General features: G+C 51.8%; 1 protein-coding gene across 5 annotated transcripts in view; it reads left to right on the top strand.

The window, feature by feature from the left end:
- Positions 1–20,223, top strand: part of Ubac2 (UBA domain containing 2) — a 144,857-nt gene that overhangs the window by 87,577 nt on the left and 37,057 nt on the right. For 4 of the 5 annotated variants that reach the window (XM_060391651.1, XM_060391653.1, XM_060391652.1 and 1 more), the window contains exons 6-7: positions 2,679–2,726; positions 15,571–15,813. In XM_060391651.1, coding sequence (XP_060247634.1) covers positions 2,679–2,726; positions 15,571–15,813 — 291 coding nt within the window. The remainder of the gene's footprint in view (positions 1–2,678; positions 2,727–15,570; positions 15,814–20,223) is intronic. The other variant, XM_060391654.1, reaches the window with a different exon arrangement.

A 20,223-nucleotide genomic window follows, 5' to 3' on the forward strand; every position in this document is an offset into this window, starting at 1 on the left:
CTGTGTCACTTAACATTTCCTTTAGCTTGTGCAGTCTGCTGTTGTCTGAGGCACATCTGGGTAGGTGGTTCCTCATCGGTTTTATAGTCACTCCTCAAGAGGGTGTCTATCCCTCACCTTTCAACCTCTATGATGTGACACTTGGGTCTTCATTCTGCTCTGCCATGGCTTTCCCTGGCCATGAAATGTGTCACATTCCAGAAGCTACTCTGAGCTCACAGTGACTGTCTGAAGTTAGGTGGGGGCATCAAGGACAGAAAGGACCTTGCCCTTACGGGGTCAGTGTCCAGGGTGGCTTGCAGAGGGTCGTTAGGACCTTGGGGATTTCAGCGTGGTGACTCACATCCTCTCAGATAGGCTCCACGCCAGTGTAGACTTCTACTGTTTTTACACACTTGCATTAACTCTGTAAGGTCGATGGGCGGTGGGAGCATTAAGTGGGCAGGGGGGTGCCTAGTGTGGCTCTTGACACAGTCTAGTCCTTCCCCAAGTGACAGCCTGGGTTCTTGTCTCCCCAGCACCACTTTGTCTTTCCCACTGTGAAGTTTTTATCCTCTCTTCTCCTCCGTGCCCTCTGGGCTTTCTTGAAGGTTACATGTGCATGTTGTGTGTTATGCCTGTGACCGTAGGTGTATGCACGTATGTATGGAGCCAGAGGTAGACTCAGTGTTTCATGATTGCTTGATGCCTTTGTTTTTTGAGTCAGCATCTTTCACTGGGTTTGAATTCATCCTCCATGCCCTTCCATTCCCCTCATAATGGGCTCACTTTCATAGTGGATGGATGGACAGGTGGGAAGGTGGGTGGATGAATGGATGGATTCTTGGATGGATGATGAATGGGTGGATGGATGGGTGGGTGGATTCATGGATGGTGGATGGGTGGGTGGGTGATTGATAGATGTGTGGGTGGGTAGATGGATTGGTGGGTGGGTGGGTGGATGGATGGGTGGTGGGTGGATGGATGGGTGGGTGGGTGGATGGATGGGTAGATGGATATGGGTGGGTGGGTAGATGGATGGGTAGATGGATGATGGGTGGGTGGATGGATGATGGATGGATAGACAGTTGGGTGGGTGGATAGATGGGTGGATGAGCAGGAAAATAACTTTAATCATTATAAGCCAGAATGCTTGTTTGGGGGCACAGAGGTAAGTCATTGGATGATGGCTTGAAGGTTGAGTAAGTGTGGGGTGTGCACTTGTCCAGCCCAGAGGCACATTTGTACTCTTTCAGAATGCAAGCGGAAACTTGATACTAAGGCAGTGGTCGTTAGAGACCAAGGAAGTTATTCTTTTACTCACAGAGTGACAGGCTGCTTTACTTGCATATGAGAGGTACATGGGTGGTAATCACAGAGCTATGGAGCAGGACACCCCAGTCACATGACCCAGGGCAAGCACTCAGTGTACTCTCCCCATTGGCTGGTGAGAGATTGGAGTCAGTATATGAAAATCTTGGCGAGCAGTGCTTGGCTGTGGAGCGTGGTGGCTGGCTTTGGATTCCTCCTCTCACAGCAGAGAACTATAGAATCCTTGTCTCCGTAGGTCCTTCGCACCCTGTAGTTCTGAGAGCTGAGTGCACAGTGGCCTAACTCCATGGCACATGGAAGGTTAGGTGAGCCAGTCCTAGAGCAAAGCCTGCAGCCTCCTTCCCTCCATGTCTGTCTGTGCTCGTGCAGAGCCCTGAGGTTTCCGTCCAGCACACTGTCAGTGAATCTGAGCTGTTCTGTTTTCCGTTCCTGTTTCTTTCTTTATGATCCTACAGTTCCCAACTAAACCTTCCAAAACTAAACACAAAGACACAAACATTTAAACCTTCTAGGGACACTTGGAGAAACCTTGTGATTTGTTTTGTTTTGTTTTTTAGAACCTTGAGCACATCTTTCAGATGAACATTTGGAAATCAAAAGAGATTTCTAATTTTAATGCCCTTCACACCCTTACGTCAGTTAAAACTGTGTTCCTGCTAGCATGCTTCTCTGTTTTCAAGTTTAACAACTTTATTTTTAATTTTTTAACAAAATCCACCACAATGAAGTTGAACAAAGCGAGCCAACAGACGGAAAAGAGACCCAAGTCACAAAAATCAGGGATAACGTGTTCACAGACTCAGGAATCCCGTAGAAGTCCTAAACTGAAAGCTGTAGTCTCTGCACGGGGCCTGGTGATACTAGCTTACTCTCGGGTAAACTAGAGGAAAGGTACCGTTGGGCACGGACTTAGATGCTGGCAGGTTCTGCCATCTAATGTAGACAAAGTGATGACGAGAAATTACAGAGTTGTGTGAAGAGCCGTTATAGATCATTACTCAGCACCAATGTGGAAGATGACTCTTCTACGTTGTTAGTGCTAATTACTTATTTATGGTTGTTTACTGTAAGTCAGCTAAGGCTTGTAGGTCAGCATGAGCTTAAAATCCAGTTATTTTCTTTGCATGGCATGGGCCAGGTTCATGTATCATCAGCTACAGAAAACCTGAAATCTGTGGAAAAGAGTAACATCTTATTTTCTTTCAAATGAACAGAAGTGCCCTTCCTTCACTTCAGATTGCTTCTCTGAAGCAAGCCATCATGACTAATATGTCACTCCTGTGGTCACCCCTGTAGTGTGTGAAATTAAGTATGCTGTGGCTGACAGTTGGATTTCATTTTTAGTTGCCTTTTGTTTTCTTTTGTAGCTTTTCACCTCTGGGTCCTACATCTGGATTGTAGCCATAAGTGGAATTGTAAGTGTAACTTTTTTTTAACTTCCTTCTCCTAATTTCCTCTCTTTTTTGAAAGGAAGAAAAATGTCCTGCTTAGATTGTGGGTAATACACACCTGTCTCTGGCATCCTTTTACCCATGTAGGTGCAGCTTGGCGTGCCCTCCCTTAGTGACTAAAACAGTGCAGTTACATGGAAAATCAAAGTCAGGGCAAAGGACGCAGCTTTGTCTCAGTTTTCACACTTCCTTTGATGATGGTTTGAGATGTTTGAGGTGTTTGCCAGTGTGTTTTGAAATGGCACTAGCAGACTCGTTTATAGTAAGAAGACCGTGACCAAAAATGAAAGCATTGGGCCTGCTGAGCAGGAGAGCCACACCACTGTGTAAGGGACATGGCTGTGGACAGAAAAGATGAGGTGGGTGTGAGGGGCCAGAGAGGGAAGAGGAGAGCACGTTGGAGGACCTGACTTCCTAATCAGTGCAGGGATTTCCTCTCTCCTGTGTCCGTAAGATGCATTCTGCTTTAGGAAGCAATTAAGAACAACCTAGAGCTTTCAGCGGAGTTTGATGCTGCATGACTTGCGTGTGAACCTCTAAGTTCACAGAAATGAATCTCTAACTAGTGTGTATAGAAAATAGTTGTAATTTTCTCCTTGAAAAACAGGTCTAAGAAAATTACTGAATGAAGTTACAGGTGTGTTCACAGTGTCACAGGAGGAAACAAATAATTGTGCCCCCAATTAAGTCTAAGTCACTACTGACCCCTGGTCCCTGAAGGTGATGAGGATGCCAAGCTAAGGGCCATCATGCAGCCTCCTTTTTAAACCCCTTAGAGTCATGGCAGCTAGAATATAGCTGCTCGCTCTCCTCAGCTGCATGTCAAACCCAGATTCTTCCCTTCCTTATTTCATCATTTACCCAAAATCCCATTGTGAGGCCGGGGGGGGGGGGGTGTCTGATACAGCTGGTTCTTACTCTTTCTCTCCCTCCTCCCGCTCCCTCTCCTCCCTTATCCTCCCCTCCCCCCTCCCCTCTCCACTCTTCTCCCTCTTCTCCTTTCTCTACCCTTGAGACTGGGTTTTCTTTTGTACCCCAGGTTCAGCTTGAGCTCATAGCTCTCCTGTGCTGTTGGGGACATAGTTGGGAGCCATCTCTTCCTGAGCCCTGTAGTGGTTTCGGGTCATTCTGGGATCAGTTTGCCTCCAGGCCAGCAGAGCGCCGCCCCCCTCCCCCTCCCCCTCACCCCCCCCCCCTCCGCCCTGGTTGAGCACCAAAGGCAGGCAGCTGGCCATGAGAGCCTCCCAGGGCAGTGTCCTGGAGGTGTGCCTCACCGACCGCAGCCGGGCCTCACCTCACTTGCAGCCCTAGGGCACCGCCTTTTTGTGCTTTTCCGTCACGCACATTCTTTACTAGCCCATTGTGACAACAGGTCTAAAATGTCCCGCCTTCTGCCGCTGGCCTGTCTTCAGGCTTCTGGTGGTATATGCTGGATTCTTGCTGTCGCCTCAGGAAGTCTGGCTCTGTGACAGGCGAGGCTCTGAAACTTAGTCCTCCTGGACTCTTCAGTGCTCGTGCTGAAGTCACATCTGAGCACCCAGGAAGATGACTTAGCTTTTTAAAGGGGTTCAGAGCACGCCAAGGAGTTTCCAACCTAAAATCCCTTTTCTCCAGAGGCATTGGTAGCCTCACACTGTGTTTGAAATAGATTTCAGATCGACTCGGCTGTCATTAACCGTTCATGAACCAGCTGAATCTTCTTTACAGTAATTATCTCCCAGTGCTAAAAACCAAGTCTGATAAATTTTCATATTAAGCTCGTTCCTATTTTTCCACATACAGATAATTCCTTGTTTATTTCTGAGGATTGATCATGAGCTAAGCGTGTGTGGTAGAGTCTGGCATTTGTCACCGGCATCTGTTGGTTAGTTACAGTAACTGACTGAAGGCAAGGCTAATCGCAGCTGGCCGAGCATGTTGGTGCTAGGATCCAGCCTACTGTCTTTTCTCTGGCTATCAGGAAAGCGCACGCTCACTGTGAGATGATGTAAAGATGAGGGTGATGGCAGGCGGTGTTTAACCTAGGAGCAGAGTGTGGTCTTGCACATCTATAATCTTGCACTCAAGGAAGAGGAAGGAAGACTGAATTCAAAGTCGGCCTTGGCTACAGAGTAAGGTTCTGTCTCTAACAAACAAAACAGAACAACAGCCTTCTCAGTGACCGAGTGGCTTGTCAGCCCCTGACGTTAGGTGGCTGTCTGAGAGTCTGAAGCCACAGTGCGTCCCGGCCCCTCTTGCTCAATGTGACTTCCCTTTTCCTCTGCCTCAGCTGATTTCCTTTTTCTTCCTCCTTTTGGCTTTAATGCTAACTAAAATACTTAAAAGGTAGAATTCGCCACCAGAAAGAACTGTGTAGACAGCATTCATTATTGTGAAGTTGTATCACAGGGTGGCTTGGTGAATCAAGGTATTTGCTGCTAGGCCTCATGATCTGAGGATCCCACGTGGGGAAAGGGAGAACAGACTCCTGCAAGTTGGTCAGTGAGATACATGGGGACACACACATACATACACACAAATAAAAAGTCATTAGCTGTATTGTATATATTTTTAAACTTTCACCATTGGAAGACATGTATCAAAAACTGTGTTTAGGACATGATTTTATTTACTTCTAGCAATTAATGTGTGGTGTGTTTTATTTGGGGCAGGTGAGAGTAGCTGGGGGTGTGGCTCAGGGAAAGTTGCCTAGCGTGTACAAGGCCCTGGGTTAGTCCTGGCACCTGGACTGAGTCAAACAACAGTTCTCAGTTCTCAGCCTGTGGGTCACAAGCTTGTTGGTGGGGATCGCATATCAGATGTCCTGTGTAATAGAAATCACAATAGTTCTGTTATGATCCGTAACAGTAGCAACAAAGTACTGTTATGGTTGGCATCCCCCACACATGAGGAGCTGCATTAAAGGGTCATAGCATCAGGAATGTTGGAAACGCTGGTGTAAAACGTAAGGTACTTATCCTTTGCTGTCTTAGAAACTAAAAGCTACTCGTGCTTTCCTGGAAAGCTGCTAACTTCGGCTTGAGTTTAGTTACGTTAATTTTTTCAGTGTGGACAGTTCTTATGTCTTTTGCGCTGGTCATCTTGTGTGATTATCCATGCTTCTGAACATAGAGTCCTGCAATGTCAGAGGTTAGAGGACAGATGGACACCAGAATTCGGTCTTCCACCCGAGGGCCTTCCTCTGTCCTGGGCCGTCACGGAGGTGGGCGTGGACTGACTGTTGCCTAGGAGGAAGGGAAGGCCTTGCTAACTTACCAGGAGAATGGCTGTCGTTTGGTTCCATTCAGTGGCCCATGAGGAGAACTCACCTGCTACCCAGAAGGGTTCAGGCTTTGCGATTACTTGTGTTTTATTGTTTTTGGTGTTGACTTTCCATAGTTCTGATTAGATGTGTGTTGTTATGAAAGACTGCAAGAGTGGAATTTTGAGGTGTGGCTTAGTTTGCAAGGGGCATTTCAGTTGTTCTGGGTGCTTAAAAATTGTTGTGTGTACACATTTGTGTACGTATGTGTTTGAGCATCCCCGGGGCGGGGGTGCACATGTGTGTGAAGGCCCAGGCTTCTCTCTAGACCATTCTTGTCATGTATGGAATCAGGGTCTCTCTGTTGAGCAGAGGTCTTGCCAGCTGGCTACGCTCGCCATCTCACTTGCTCTGAGGATTGCCCATCTGTGCTGGCCTCCATCCTACCTGTTGCTGCGTGCTGGCTGCTGGGCCCTAACTGCAGCCCTGTGCATGCACAGCCGAGGCTGCACCCGCTGAGCCTGAAAACTTGAGGCCACTGTGTGTATATCATTCTCCCAGCCTTGTTCCACAGTAGTACTTTATTTCCCCTAGAGCAGATGTTGCTTGCACACTGGACGGGAGAGTTCTTCGTGGCTCTGCTGAGAGCTTTGCAGCCATCTCTGTCCTGGTACTTCTCCATTTTCTGCAGTTTCATGAATCAAAGTAATGAGTCATAACCACTAGGAAGCACCTTGATTCTCAAAACCCTGGTTCGACTCAGCCAAGATTAAAATAGAAAGAACCACTCTGCCAGCTGTATCTTTTCACAGGTCCCATCGTCATTTGCTCTTTTTTAAAGCTATTTAAGAACAATTTAAGTGGTGCCTCATTCTCAGACTCCATGAGTGTGCGCTGTGGCGTGCTCACGCTGTACCCGCTGTCTGCTGTGGTCATTTGCTCTGTACACACGGGAGAAAGAATCTGCCGTAGGGTGTAAGTGCACAGAGATGCCAGGTTGTATCGAACCTTGAACGTGGTTTGGGTTTGGGTTGTTTTCTGTGGACGGTTAGGATCCTCAGAGCTCTTCAAAGCAACACTTGAGATGGTTCAGGATTGCAGCTCTCGCTGGTGTGCGTGACAGAGAAGGGTGCTCCTTTACGGACTTCGATCTGCCTCTGTCTCTTCACATTTTTACCTTTAATGATAAAAATAATAGTAATAATAAAACATTGTCTTAAAACTGTATGATGGAAATACAAGGAAATTATGGGGCTCTGGCCTACTTCCTGGGTGGTGGTGACAATGTTGTGTGGGCCTTCTGCTTGTGTGTGGTTCCCCCCCCTCCCTCTTTCTGTTTATTCTTTTTACAGATTTCTCCTGTAGACTGACAGAGCGTTGCAGAGCGGCCGGGCATATTGCTCCTGTACTGTGTAAGGCCTTCAGTTAACCTTCAGTCGTTACAAGTTAGAGCCCATGTTTAGCAGTTGATTGAAAATCAGGTCTGAGGCTGCAGGAGAAATCAAGCTAAATCAAGCCGAAGCTCTCGGGGCTTAGGCTTTGAAGGCCCACATGGAGAGCCAGGCCCCCCGGAGCCCTGAGCAAACACCCACTTAGAGGGAGCGTTCATCCTTTGGGAATCAAAAGAGAGTTGTGATCGCAGTGCCCAGGGAGTGTGTCACACAGTCACACGTGTGTCTGTGTGGACGGGCCCCTTCCTGGCCCCTCTCCAGTCTGCCTGCCGTGTCCTAACCCCAGGTCCTGGACCTAAGGAAGGAAGCCAGCTGACCTGTTTGGCAGCCGCAGTTGGTCTGTGCTGCCAGAGGAAGGTCACACAGAGGCAGGGCCTAGCACACCTGTGTCTCGGTGGCGAAGCTGTTGATTCATCTGAGGGACCCTTGCTTGTCTTTGACAGGATGTCGCTATGTCATCCAGGCTAGCCTGGAACACGTGGTGTCGTCCAGGCTGCCCTCAGACCTGCTTCCCTCCATGTGTCGACCTTGGAAGTGGACCTGCACAAATCTTGTCTGCCGGCCCTGGAACCCGAGGCGCCCGAGAGAACGTCTAATGCTGCAGACGGCCTTACTTTAGCTTTCGTGGACTTTCATACACACGTGACAAAGAAAGCAGCGATACAAGGAACGTTGCTCGAGTTGAGGAAGACATGCTCAGAAAAACATGGAAGCACAGGAAATTTAACAGAGCAGCCCTGACCCAGAGCTTTCTCAGGAAAAAAGTATTTAAGCTCATTTGCCTGGCATATGTAATAGCTTCTTGTATCTAGGAAAGCGCGAAGGCGAGGCAGAAGGCCAGATCCAGATTCAGGGACACTGAACAGGTTGGATTCTATAGCTGTGTTCTGACATCCAACAAGAACAAACGTGTCTTATGTATTGAATGGACATGTTTCTTACAGGAGGCACAGAATCACACGCAAGAACAATCCAGGGAACACATTACCCCTGAGATAAAAAGGCCCTCTCTCTTCTTTTCCCTGGAGCCTCTCTTGCAGTGCCCAGGCCTTGTTCACCAGGGCCCATTCTTTTGTCCATGTTCCAACACCTCATAAATGGCAGATGGCAGGCACACAGCAGAGTGACTGGCTGATCGTGGTTTGTAGGGGCTCAGTGCAAAATCAACAAAACCATGCTAAAGTGTTCAGCCAGCTTTCGCAGCGCCTTGCAAATGCAGCTCTTCCCATTCTCCACAGACTCCGCACATTCTCTTCCAGCAAGGAAGGGGGCATCATTAATCAATTTTGATTTCTAGTATTGTTAGGTTGGTGTGTGTGTGTGTGTGTGTGTGTGTGTGTGTTTACATTAGTACAATGTCTGTCTCTCTTTGGGGCTAATTGTGCTGATATTTCTCTTCTGTCTTGTAGCCTCTGGGCCTCTACAGCTGCAGCAACTGCCAGGTGCAGGTCACATGGGTCCTGGAGTGTTTGTTTTGAACTGTAGAATGTGAATGGTATTTTAATCAGGGTGGCCCTTGGGCTCAGGTGTTCCGAGTGCTGGGTTCCAGCTAGTGGAAGTGTTGGGGGTAAGCTCTGGCCTCGTGAAGCGATGTTGAAGGAGAGCTGACATCACTGGAGGAGGTTGTGACTGGGGGTGGACTTGAGCTTTCAGAAGCCCTCGCCGGGCCAGGTGTCTCCGTCCCTCTGCCTGTTACTTGTGGCTCAGGTCTCAGCTGCTGCTCCAGTACCTGCCTGCTCCCTGCCAGGATCATCATAGCCGAATCCTTTAAAGCGGTAAGAGAGCCCCCAGATGAGCTCTCCTTTATGAGCGAGCAGCCTTGTCATCTGTCTCTTCACAACAGTGGAGAAGTGACTAAAGCAGGAGTCCTTTGCATTTTCTTTTTCTGTTTTATAATTTATTTTCCTTTTATGTGCATTGGTGTTTTGCCTGCATGTATGTCTGTGTGAGGGTGTCAGAAACCTTGGAACTGGAGTTACAAATAGGTATGAGCTGCCATGTGGGTGCTGGGAATTGAACCCAGGTCGTCCAGTTATCTGTAAGAACAGCCACTGAGCCATCTCTCCAGCCCCTTATTTGTTTTTCTTGATGTGGTGGTTTTGGTTTTGGTTTTGAATATATTCATTTATTGTGGGAGAAGAGGGTATATATGTGTGTGCCAGAGCTTGTGCATAGAGGTCAGAGGGCAACTGAAGAGTCGCTTCCCTCTCCACCTGTGAGTGCCGTGGATGGAGTCCAGGTTGTCCTGTGTGGAGACAAGAGCCCTTTCCTCTTACCAATCTGCCAGCTCAACATGATGTGTTTATAGGAAGGGGTTTTGTGATATTTGGTGTTTCTGTTTGTTTGTGGGTCGTGTGTGTGTGTGTGTGTGTGAGAGAGAGAGAGAGAGAGAGAGAGAGAGAGAGAGAGAGAGAGAGAGAGAGAGAGACTGACTAGGTTTTGTTTCCTGTAGTGCCCAGACTGGCCTCTGATTCCTGGGCTTGAGTGCTGCCTGGCCTCCTGGGTACTTGGTGACTGACTTACAATGAGTACAGCATGGCACAAGGACGCCATGACTCCCAAGAGTGGGTCACAACAGGTCAGCTGTCCTCTGCTGCTTTCTCTGGGATCACTCTCCCGTGCGGAAGCCAGCTGCTGTGACCTGAGACATGGAAGCTCTCCAAGGAGCAGGCCTGTGTGAGGAGCTGTGCCGGCCTCTCAGTATTAGGCGCTAGCTTGCCAGGTGTGCCCTTGACTGGCCAGGTGTGCTTTTGACTCATCTTGGAAGTTCATCTTTAGTTTCTGTCAGGTCTTCAAATGAATACAGCACAGCTAACATCTCGACTGAGTGCAGCCCCTTGAGAGACTTTGAGTCAGAAGCACAGAGCTAAGCTACTTCAGAGAGGAAGCTCTGTGTGAGTAATAACGCTTCCTGTTTGGGCCACGCTGCTGGGTGCCTGTTTCTCAGTAGCCTGTAATCACACACCACTTTAACAGGATGGCGTTTTCCAATCCAGAGCGTGGCGTGTGTCCACTTAGCTTTTCACTTTATTCTTGAACTTTTCATCTTTTCGGTGTGTACCCCATCCTTCACTGAGATTTGTTTCTATGGTCCTCTCCGGTTCCTTACTGCTAGCATATAGGAAGCAGTTTGTTTTCTTGCTGTGTTATCCCGCTGGTTTACTCGTGCTGTTTATTGGTTTTTACTTTTTCTGTGACCTCCAGAGGTCTCAGACCTACATTCATCGTGTCATCAGGAAACACATTGTATCTGCATGCCCCGTCTATGCCTTTTACCTTTCTTGCTTCGTTCTCCCACTCGAGGCCTCCCCTACAGCACAGGATGAATACCCAGCGGTCGGGCGGAAGAGGCACTGTGTGGGTGAAGCTTGCTCACAAGCATGAGGACCTGAGTTCAGGGCCCGGCTCCACCACAGGAAGGGGTCTTGAGGCTTGTGCACACTGTCGAGTTCTCCCGGTCCCCTGGGCTTCCTAAAAGGGAAGTTCAAGCCACTGTCCAGGACTCAGTAATGGGAGGTCTGCCTGATTTTGTTTTCATGAGTTCAGAATCCCAGTCAGGACAGGCCGGTGTCTTGTTGGATCCTTGCAGGCTAACGTCCTTGCTCTTCCGTCACCCAGGAGGTGAGAAGAGCGGCCTCAGACACTGCTGCACTCCTCACGATCCTGCACAGCTGCTGCTGAGGCCATGTGGCTGAGGTGTCAGGAAAGCCGTCACCTTCTGAGGTGGCTTATCGTTGGCTCCCTCGTCCCGTTAGCATTTTCAGCATGGCGGGGTGAGGAGGCACCCTCCACCACGGTAGAACTGTCCCGAGTCCTCAGCTCCAGTGTCTAGAGCATACCTGACCATGAGGGTACTTGGTGTGTAGTTTGGATGAAGGAAGGAGTCCTCAGTGGGTCCACTCTAGAGGAGCTTTCGTGCCATGGCCCAGATGCCGGGACATGTTTGTCCCTGGGGACACAGCCTCTGATTGCTGTCATTGTTAGGGGGTCCTGAGCGTAGGACTGTGGGCCACAGGAGCGCGCAGCGCCACTTCCCTCGCGGTCGCTGCTGACTGAAGAGGGGCTCAGCACCAGCTGTCGTCATCCTGCATGGCTGGCTGTAACCAAGAGTACCCACGTCTCCCGGCCAGCAAACCAAATTCTCTGTTTACCCTGGAGCCTTGCTTTGTGACTCCTTTCCTAAAAGTGTTAATGGTATGAAAACCCAAGTTAGTGTGCAGTTGCTGTTCATTGTTTTAGTGGCCTAGAAGAACGGTTTCCTGTTCTCCGCTCTCCGGCTTAGGAGGAAACACCTTCCACGGTTGCCATGTGGGGCTCCCGCCTCCACCTGGAGCCTACCCTGGCCTCTTGGCCTAGATAGCGCAGGGGTGGCCCAAGTGGTCTCTGCTGGTTCCGCCTGGGTCCCAGTTCCTAAATGGGCTCCTGCCCTTCTGGGCGAGGGCAAGTTCAGCTGACCCTCTTCCTGTGAGCGTTCTCTGGTTGCTGGCCCTCACTTTGATGTTTGCACTTCCAGCCTCAGCAGACCTCACTGGGCCTGGGTTGGTCCCCCGACCTGATGCAGTGCTGGTCCTCGCACGTGGCCTTACTTCTAAGATTGTGTGTTTGTGGGTGCCGGTGCACACACGTGAAAGCGCACGTGCCCGTGGAGGCCAGAAGAGAGTCAACCCTTGGACTGGGGTTGACAGCTAGCCTTGAGCGGCCTGGAGTGAGTGCTGCGAGCCAAACCGGGGTCCTCTTACCCGAGCCCCCTTCCTTCTGTCCTTCCTACCTGGTCCTCCCTCCCTAGCCTCCTTTGGTCCCTCCCTGTCTTCCTCTGCCACTGGACACCACATCCAGGGCTAAGCAGTGCTCTGTACCTTGCCTTGTGCCCCTGCTCCTGCTCTAATCTCAAAGCCCAGCCCCGCCCAGCGAAATGGCTGTCCGAGCCAGAGACTGTAAATGCCGCCGTGGCATGAGGCCCTGGGGAGAGCTTCAGCAGCACATGAGAGCTGGCCTTGCTAACACACATCTGCAGTGCTAGCACCTAGGAGACAGAGGCAGGGGGATTGGAACTTGGGTCATTCCATAGAGAGTTCAAAGCTGGCTGAGCCCAGTGAGCCCCGATCCGGAACACCTGGAGTGCTAAGCACCTTGGGAACCTGCGGGGCCTCTGGAGTAACTGGATAAGTGCCATGTTCTCAGGGAGTGTGCTGGTCTGACCATCGTGCACAGGACCCTGGCTGCTTTATGTTCTGACCCACTGTGAACGCCTGGAACACTCGAGGCGCTGTGTTGTCTGACAGTAGGGCTGTACGGAAGGGCTAGAGCAAGTGCACGCCCCTCCCCACTGTCCCTGCCACACGTGCCCATCGCGCGTGGGCGCTGCTCATCGGACAAGGGTGAAGTCATAAAGCATTTCATCATTTTGCCCGGCTTTATTTTCCCGCCATGATGCGTTACAAAGCGTAAACCTTCCCTAGCCCCGGACTCCGAGGACTGGCATCTGTTTCAGCACGCACCACCTCGTCAAGGCTTCACTCCCAGAAGGGCCGGGGAGCTGGGCCCTCAGTCAGGAGGGCTGGCGAGGCAGGTTCACAGCACCGTAACTCCAGCCACAGGAAATCTGTCGCCCTCCTCTGAGCTTCAGGCAGTAGCCATATTTGGGGAAGAGGCACATACATGCGTGCAAAACACTCATGCATGTAAAGCGGAATAAATAGACCTTAAGTACATAAATAAGGTGTTCTTTTTGAAACACTGACTTTATTTATTAATTGGATGAAAATTGTTATCTTAACATTTTGATCTTCCACTCCACAGGTGGCAGTGACTGTGTCACTAGGCGATATCATCTGTATTTTTTTCTTACACGGCCTTTGGTTTCCTTGCCAAGGGCCCTCATTTTCCCCGAGTCTGTGTCCAAGGGTTTATTGCCAGCATGCACTCACAGTCCTCCCTCAGGCTGCTGTTGCTTTAAGACTTTCTCCTCATCACTGCCACGCTCCTAGGAGTGATCCCGTGGATTGCCCTGTGCTTGGGAGGAGTTTTCCATGGTCACGTCACGCATTGTGGTGGGGGTAGGCTCAGGGGCAGGTGCTCACGTGGGGGTCGGATGACTCTTCCCTCCCTCCGCCAAGTGGGCTTGCAGGAGCGCACTCGGGCCGTCAGCCTTAGAGGCAGGCGCCTGTGCTGCCACGCCTGACTCCTGCAGCGGGTGTTCGGTCCGTGTTACTTGAATTACATTCCGTCTCTCTGAAGGCTCTCGGCTGTTGTCTCTCCCTGTACTCACGCTGCCCCGCCGTCCCTCTTTGCTCTGGCTCTGTGATTTGTGCGAGTGTGTGCAGGCTCCATGTTCACTCTGCAGAGGGAAGCATGGCGGTCCGTGAGCAGACTGAGGTCATCAGCCACCTCGCTGCTGCTCCCGCACATCCCCTGGCTCTGGGCTCCGGGCCTGACCCTCAGGAGAGCTGTTGCAGGCGTCTGCATGCCCCACCATTACTTGTGCTTGTTCCTGAGGCTCAGGGGTATGGAAGCTTTCTAGCTTCACTCCCCACCAGCGCCTCTGGTTTCTTTCTGGGTTTGGTTGCCATTTAGATAGGAAGGCCGCAGGACTGGGCTGAAACCCACGTCCCTCCGTGCACCACGGAGCCTGCTCCGCCCTGCCCTTGGCTCCTGAGGTCAGAGGCCTCCGCCAGCCACACCGCAGGCCTCTCCCCACTGCTGATCCGAAGGTGCACACATTCTCCTGTGGCTCTGAGGGCGCCCTGGCTCGCCTTCCTCACCCCCACGTGAGGGTTCCCCACACGTCTCCCTGTATTGCTGTCTCAGCTTGAAATCTGTGTGCTGTCCAGCGGCTCCTGAGCACTTCTTTCTGCGCACCTGTTCGCTTGGGCCAAGACTGACGTCCACCCCCTCCCTGTGCTCCCTCACTATACCCAGTCACCCTGTAGACCTTCGCTGATGTGTCTCTGCCAACCTAAAGCGCGTGCTTGGTCCAGGCCGCTCTGAGTCCCTTCACAGAGCATGCCTGAGGTCACTTCCCTGGCCTTGCTGCCTTTCCTCCACGTGCTCCTTGTTTCGCTAAGAGGAGGTTTTCTTATTTGTGTCGTCAGAGCAGCGTCCTAAGATGCTCTTGCCTAATTCACTTTAGCTGCACTTCCAGACATGAGCTGAACATGTTAGGACATGTGGAACTCTAGGACTCAGCGGGCTGAGGCAGGAGCATGGCAGGCTCCAGGCTAGCCTGGGTTATGTATAACAAAACCCCATCTCAATAAAACAGCAACAGACCAATATTGAGGTGCACTCCTCTGATCTGAGGAAAAGGTTATTAAATTCTTCTGTCTAGTGCAAACACTCATCCAGGAGTCAGAGGCAGAGTTCTGTGGTTTTGTTAGTGTATTTGAACGAATACGCATGTTCATTTTTATGTAGAAAGTGATACTGAGACGCAGTATTGTGGTTTCTCATGGATGGCTTTCATGATACAAAATAGATTTGTTTGTAAAGAGAAAACGTTTTACAGAAGCAGTAATTGCTAATTAGAATTCCTAACTAAACATCTGGAAAGGCCCATGCTTGCCCGTATAGTCATGCTGTTTGAGTAACGGCAGGGCTTCAGGTTGCTCTTTTCTCTGGAGGGCTAATCGGCTAGGTCCAGTGTCTGCCATGGCCATCTGCCAGTCATGGACCACAGAGCTGGCACCGTGAGAGAGTGTTGGGTTTTTAATTGTGAGGGTGTGTGTATGTAAGCCGGCAATCAACCCTGTGTCCACCCTGGTCACCCGCCTGCTCCTCGGTGTCGTGCAGGCCAGCCTGGGAGCCCGGCCTGGCCTGGCTTTCACCTGGGGCTGCGGGTTCACCAGGTTCTTGTGCTTACCCAGGAGGCACTGGAGTGCCAAGGCCTCTCCTGGCATCTGGGCCTCTTGTGAAACAGAGACACTGCTGAAGGACTGTACTTGTGCTAGCTCACTGCCTAGGTCAAGTCTGTGCTGGTTGGTTTGTGTGGCTCGGTGTCCGCCCGGTGGTAGGACTTGCTAGAAAATGCCACCTGAGACGTGTGCTACTGACGATTCCCGTGAAATGTGCCATCTCAAGCTCTGCTGCGTCTGACCGACCTTCGGGTGTTTTCTTGTAGATTGCGGGCCTGTGCTATGACCGCCAAGTGCTCGGGGTGCAGCAGGTGCTCCGAGTCCCTGCCAGGATGGCGCTGTTCTTCGCCTGGGCCCTGGAGCCCGCCTTCTCGTCGCCAGAGCCCAGCAGCGAGGCCGGCGTCGGCATGGGAGCCACAGTGGACCTGCAGCGGCAGCAGCGGCTGGAGCAGCTGGACCGGCAGCTGATGCTCTCGCAGTTCGCGCAAGTGAGGCGGCAGCGGCAACAGGTAAGGCCTGCGTGCCCGAGGCGGGTGTGGTGGCCTCCGTTCCACACTCGTCTCTCAGGGTGTCTTTGTGATGGTGCAAACGCGGTTCTTGGGGCAGCTCCTGTCTGGTCTGGGGTTTGCAGCAAAATAAATGCAGCTGAACAGTTGGTCAGATTGGACATTCTTTTCTCAATGTTTCTTCTGAGAGAAACACCACCCTAGTTGGCAAGATAGGGTATTTATCAGTGTTGCTAATCTGGCTAAGCTACGCAGCTTCCTGTTCAAAGCACTTGTCATGTGCTGTGGATGAGGAACTAGTGAGCGCTCCTTGATTTCCCTGGTCTAAGTGAAGACAAAGATAAGAGCACTTGAAGAGAGCAGCCAGCGATTGCATCATACAGGTGCTGTGTTTTCGTATCCAGGAGCCACGCAGGTACCTACAGCACTGCCCCAGCCAAGGCTGACACCACCCTTGTCATTCACGTGGGACATGCCAGTGCCCGAGGCCCTTCTTGCTGGCACTTCCTGGACCCAGAGCATCGATGACACCCATGAGCTTTCTGGGTTGGTTTTCCTGAACTTCGTCACCAGAGCTGAGCTTGCTCGTGAGGCTAAGTTTGACCGCTATCTTAATGCAGAGCAGTACAAGAGACCCTGTGTGCTCGTGCGTGCGCGGGGAGGGGTGTTCTCATCGATTCTCAGCACGCTCCTTCTTCATGGCTGTCGTGCGTGCGCTGGGCTAGGGCTGCTCTTGAGTGTGAGCTGCGGGGCGACCAGCCAGTAGGCCTCACTGTGGGGCGGGCAGCCAGCAGGCCTCACTGTGGGGCGGGCAGCCAGCAGGCCTCACTGCGGGGCGACCAGCCAGCAGGCCTCATTGTGGCCTCCTCACTTACAGAATTGCATGTTTCACGTATTGCTAGCAAGAGCAGCACGTGTTGTGCCAATCATCTGCCCCGGGCACCAGCCCCGATCCACCCTGTTCTCAGAGCCTGTCAGTCTGTTTGGTGTTCTCCCTCGCTCCATGGGCTGCGGTGACGGCCGATCAGCAGGCAGCCACTGACCCGAAGCCCAGGGCTGTGCTGTTGAGGTTCTGGGCCTCAGTTCAGTCTAAAGGAGGACCTTCTGGCTCCGGCTCCGGCTCCGGCTCCGCCCCGAAGGCCGCTGCCGCCGCCCCTGCTCCTCACTCCCGCGTCACCAACCCAAAGGCTGACCTGAGGCAGCACACTTCTTTCTTCCACAGCCTCCTGTGTCTAGGTTCCAGCGCCTCACACCATTCGCTCCTGGCCCCAACTTGGTGGTCTCCTTTATCCAGTTCTTTTTGCCTGGGCCCATGCCCAGGCCTCATTGGCCTGCTCCTGGCCTAGCCTCCACCCTTGCCCGTTGTTGCATTAGGGGTCTCTGAAACATGGGTGATGCTTTCACTCCCTGAGACCGTCCAGTAGCTCTGCCTGGCTGTTGAAGCAGCTGTGCAAGGCCCCACCCTCTTCTTACATCCCCTGCCTGTAGTGCATCACCAGCCTCGAGGAGCCCGCCACAGTGGTCAGTGCCAAGGCCTCCCGGCTCTACCACAGAGAGAAGATTGTGCTTGGTTTTGTTTTGTTGCCTGCCTGGTTCTCTTTCCTGGCAAATAACGTGTTCCTGGGAAACCTCAGTCTCCCACTGGGATCTGAGTCTCTTCACCTAGAACCTTAGTGCAGCGCTCCCCGGGGCTTCCCTACCTGCCAGTGTGCAGGGCACAGAGAGGAACCAGCTTCTCTGTTTCTCCACTAAGTGAGTAGCACGGGGACTGGTAGGAAGTCAGCAAGTATTTGGGGATGTAATGGGTAAATGTGTGTTCACTAAAGATCTTGACAGGGTCACTTGGAATTCTGATGCCAGCTGGGTACAGCTGAGCAGTCAGAGCTGGAAAGACACACAGACATCTGCAAGGACAAGATGGAGACAAGTCATGACAGACAGGTGACAGCCATGGTGAGGCTGACAAAGAGGATAAAGAGGCTGAAGCCGCTAGGAAGAGAGCAGGGAGCTCAGGCAGGGTGGCAGCTCCTCCTTACCGGGCTCCTGGCAAAGGCGGCCCTCAGCGGGGTGCCGAGCCGCGCTCCAGGAGGGCCGAGGAAGGGCTGTCCACCCTGCTCAGTGTCTGTGTCGGGCGGTGATGGTGAGCCGCTGTGGTGCCACTCACCAGCTGGGCTCGAGTGCACGCCCTGCGCTCTGGACAAGAGTGACGCGTGGGTGTCCCTCAGGCTTTACTCATCTGGAGTTGGGCCCACTGTCTGCGAGGAGAGGTGTACAGGGAACCGTATATTCATGAGCATGGGCATGTGGGGAGAACCGGCTGTGCAGGTCTCTGCACAGTTCTCAAAGCAGTTAGGCTCCAGATGCCCGTGGGTGGGTTTCCCGCAGGCTCGTCGATGCCTGTGGCGTGTCTGTCACCTGTGAATTCATTCAGGGCAGCACTGAGGGCAGAGCTCATGTAGGGTAGTTCTGCGCTTCCAGCCTCGCCTGTGCCTCGTGTCCCTGTGGTGACACAGTTGCTAGCAAAGCCAGTCACGCTCCCTTCACTGTCGTGTCTGCTGTGTTGCTGCCAGGCCAGTGTCTGACAGAGGCTCGTGGATTTTGTGGGTTTGGTTTTTTTGAGACAGGGTCTCCCTGTGTGTGTCACTTTGGCTGTCCTGAAACTCACCATGCAGACAAGGCTGGCCACAGACTCAGAGCCTGGCTACCTCTGCCTTTCCAGTGCCACCATGCCCAGCCATGGGTTCCTGTTCTGCTAGTGCCCACTAGGACATGAGCTCTTGAAGGACAGGGCACAGCTGGGGGCTTCCCTCAGTCTTGTCTTTGGGCTCTAGTGTAGCACACCTGCGAGTGTGCATGAAACACCTGACCTTGCTCCAGCAGTTTGCAGCTGCTGCAGAAGATGAAGCAGTGGTCAGGCCAGGCCCCTGTTGGACCACGTGCAACCCTGCACAGCATGGCAGGGTTGTCTTGAAGCATGGGGGAGTCTTGAAGAAGTCATTAGGTGGGGTGTGAGAACCCCATGAGGAAAGGCCAGGGTCCCCACACAGCTGAGGGGTATCAGGTTGCATTTGCTTGAGAACTGAGGAGGCTGTTGTGAGGGGACGTGACAGATGAGGTGTGGCTGCCTGTATGTAACCGGGCACTCCGGAGGCAGACATTGGACAAGTCACAAGTTATAGGCTACTCCAGGCTCTCCAGTGAGAACCTGTTTGAAACAAAAACAAAAAGAGAAGAAAAAAGCAAAAGCACACAACAACACAGCCTGTCTGGAGGTCTGTGCGCCAGCTTCTCTCAGCTCTCGTTGCTTTTCTTCTTGGCGTCTCCTCTTGCTTCTCAGAGCCCTGAATACTACCTACATGGCCCGTGTGATGCCCACCCTAGGGGGGTGTGGCCAGGACCTTGCAGCTCAGCTTTCTGTGGGCAACCTGAGTGCCCTGCTTTGTTCGCTCACTCTGTGAACCATTTTTTCTGTTCACTGGCGATCCCCTGTAGCAGCACACACTCCTGCAGGTAAACCTTACCCCTGTCTTGGGCTCAGGACTAAGGGGAAGCTGCCATGGATACGCTGTTTGGTGTAAGCCTGCTGGGAAACTTGCCAGCAGAACGGGGTGTCGTGGGTGTCACTATTCCCCGTGTTCCATGTGTTGGGCTTCCTGGTCCTCCTGGTTGTTACCACCTGTTTTGGTGATGAGTAGTTTTTATTCGTGCAAGGACAGGTGTTGCTGCTGCTGCAAGCGTCTAACCGCTGTTGACACAGGCCGCTCAGTGAGTTCCTCGGGGATTGGTTGAGCCGCATAAGCTGCATTCTCTCACCCACCCGTAGTAAAATTCTGTGGCTGTGAAAATTGTTTCTCTCCTCTTCCACCCTCGGCAGGCATTGCTCAGGTGCCGTGCGACCTACATCGTGACTCACTCCCGCCTTGCACACCGTGGGTTATTTTCACTAATCGAGTGTTTGGTATTTAATAAATATGTCTAGTGCATAAAAAGTATTCTGTAGAGTAATTCACCCACTTGAAGTGTGTGGGCTGCTAATTTTTATTCACAGAATTACCCATCAGCACCATGGTCAGTTACAGAGCATCCTTAGTGCTCAAACAGAAGCTCTGTCTCCAGAGCAGGCCGCACCTCTGTGAAAGCAGAAGGCGCTGGCTGTGCGGAGAGGAGGGAGGAGCAGCAAGAACAGAGAGTGTGAAGTGGGAGGAAACCCCATGAAGCCCATTTCTGTGTGTGCTGACTTTAAAAGTTAATTAAAACTTTTTAAAGATGTAAAGTGACTGAATAAATAAATGGAGGAAGAAAAATAAATGTAAAAAACTTTAAGGAAATGTGGTTTCTGTGAGCAGCCACTCCCAAGCCTTCCTGTCTTCCAGGCCCCTTCTGTCTCCAGAGCTCACCTCTACCATCTGGGTG

Source organism: Meriones unguiculatus, chromosome 9, assembly GCF_030254825.1.
Source record: "Meriones unguiculatus strain TT.TT164.6M chromosome 9, Bangor_MerUng_6.1, whole genome shotgun sequence".
Lineage (NCBI taxonomy): Eukaryota > Metazoa > Chordata > Mammalia > Rodentia > Muridae > Meriones > Meriones unguiculatus.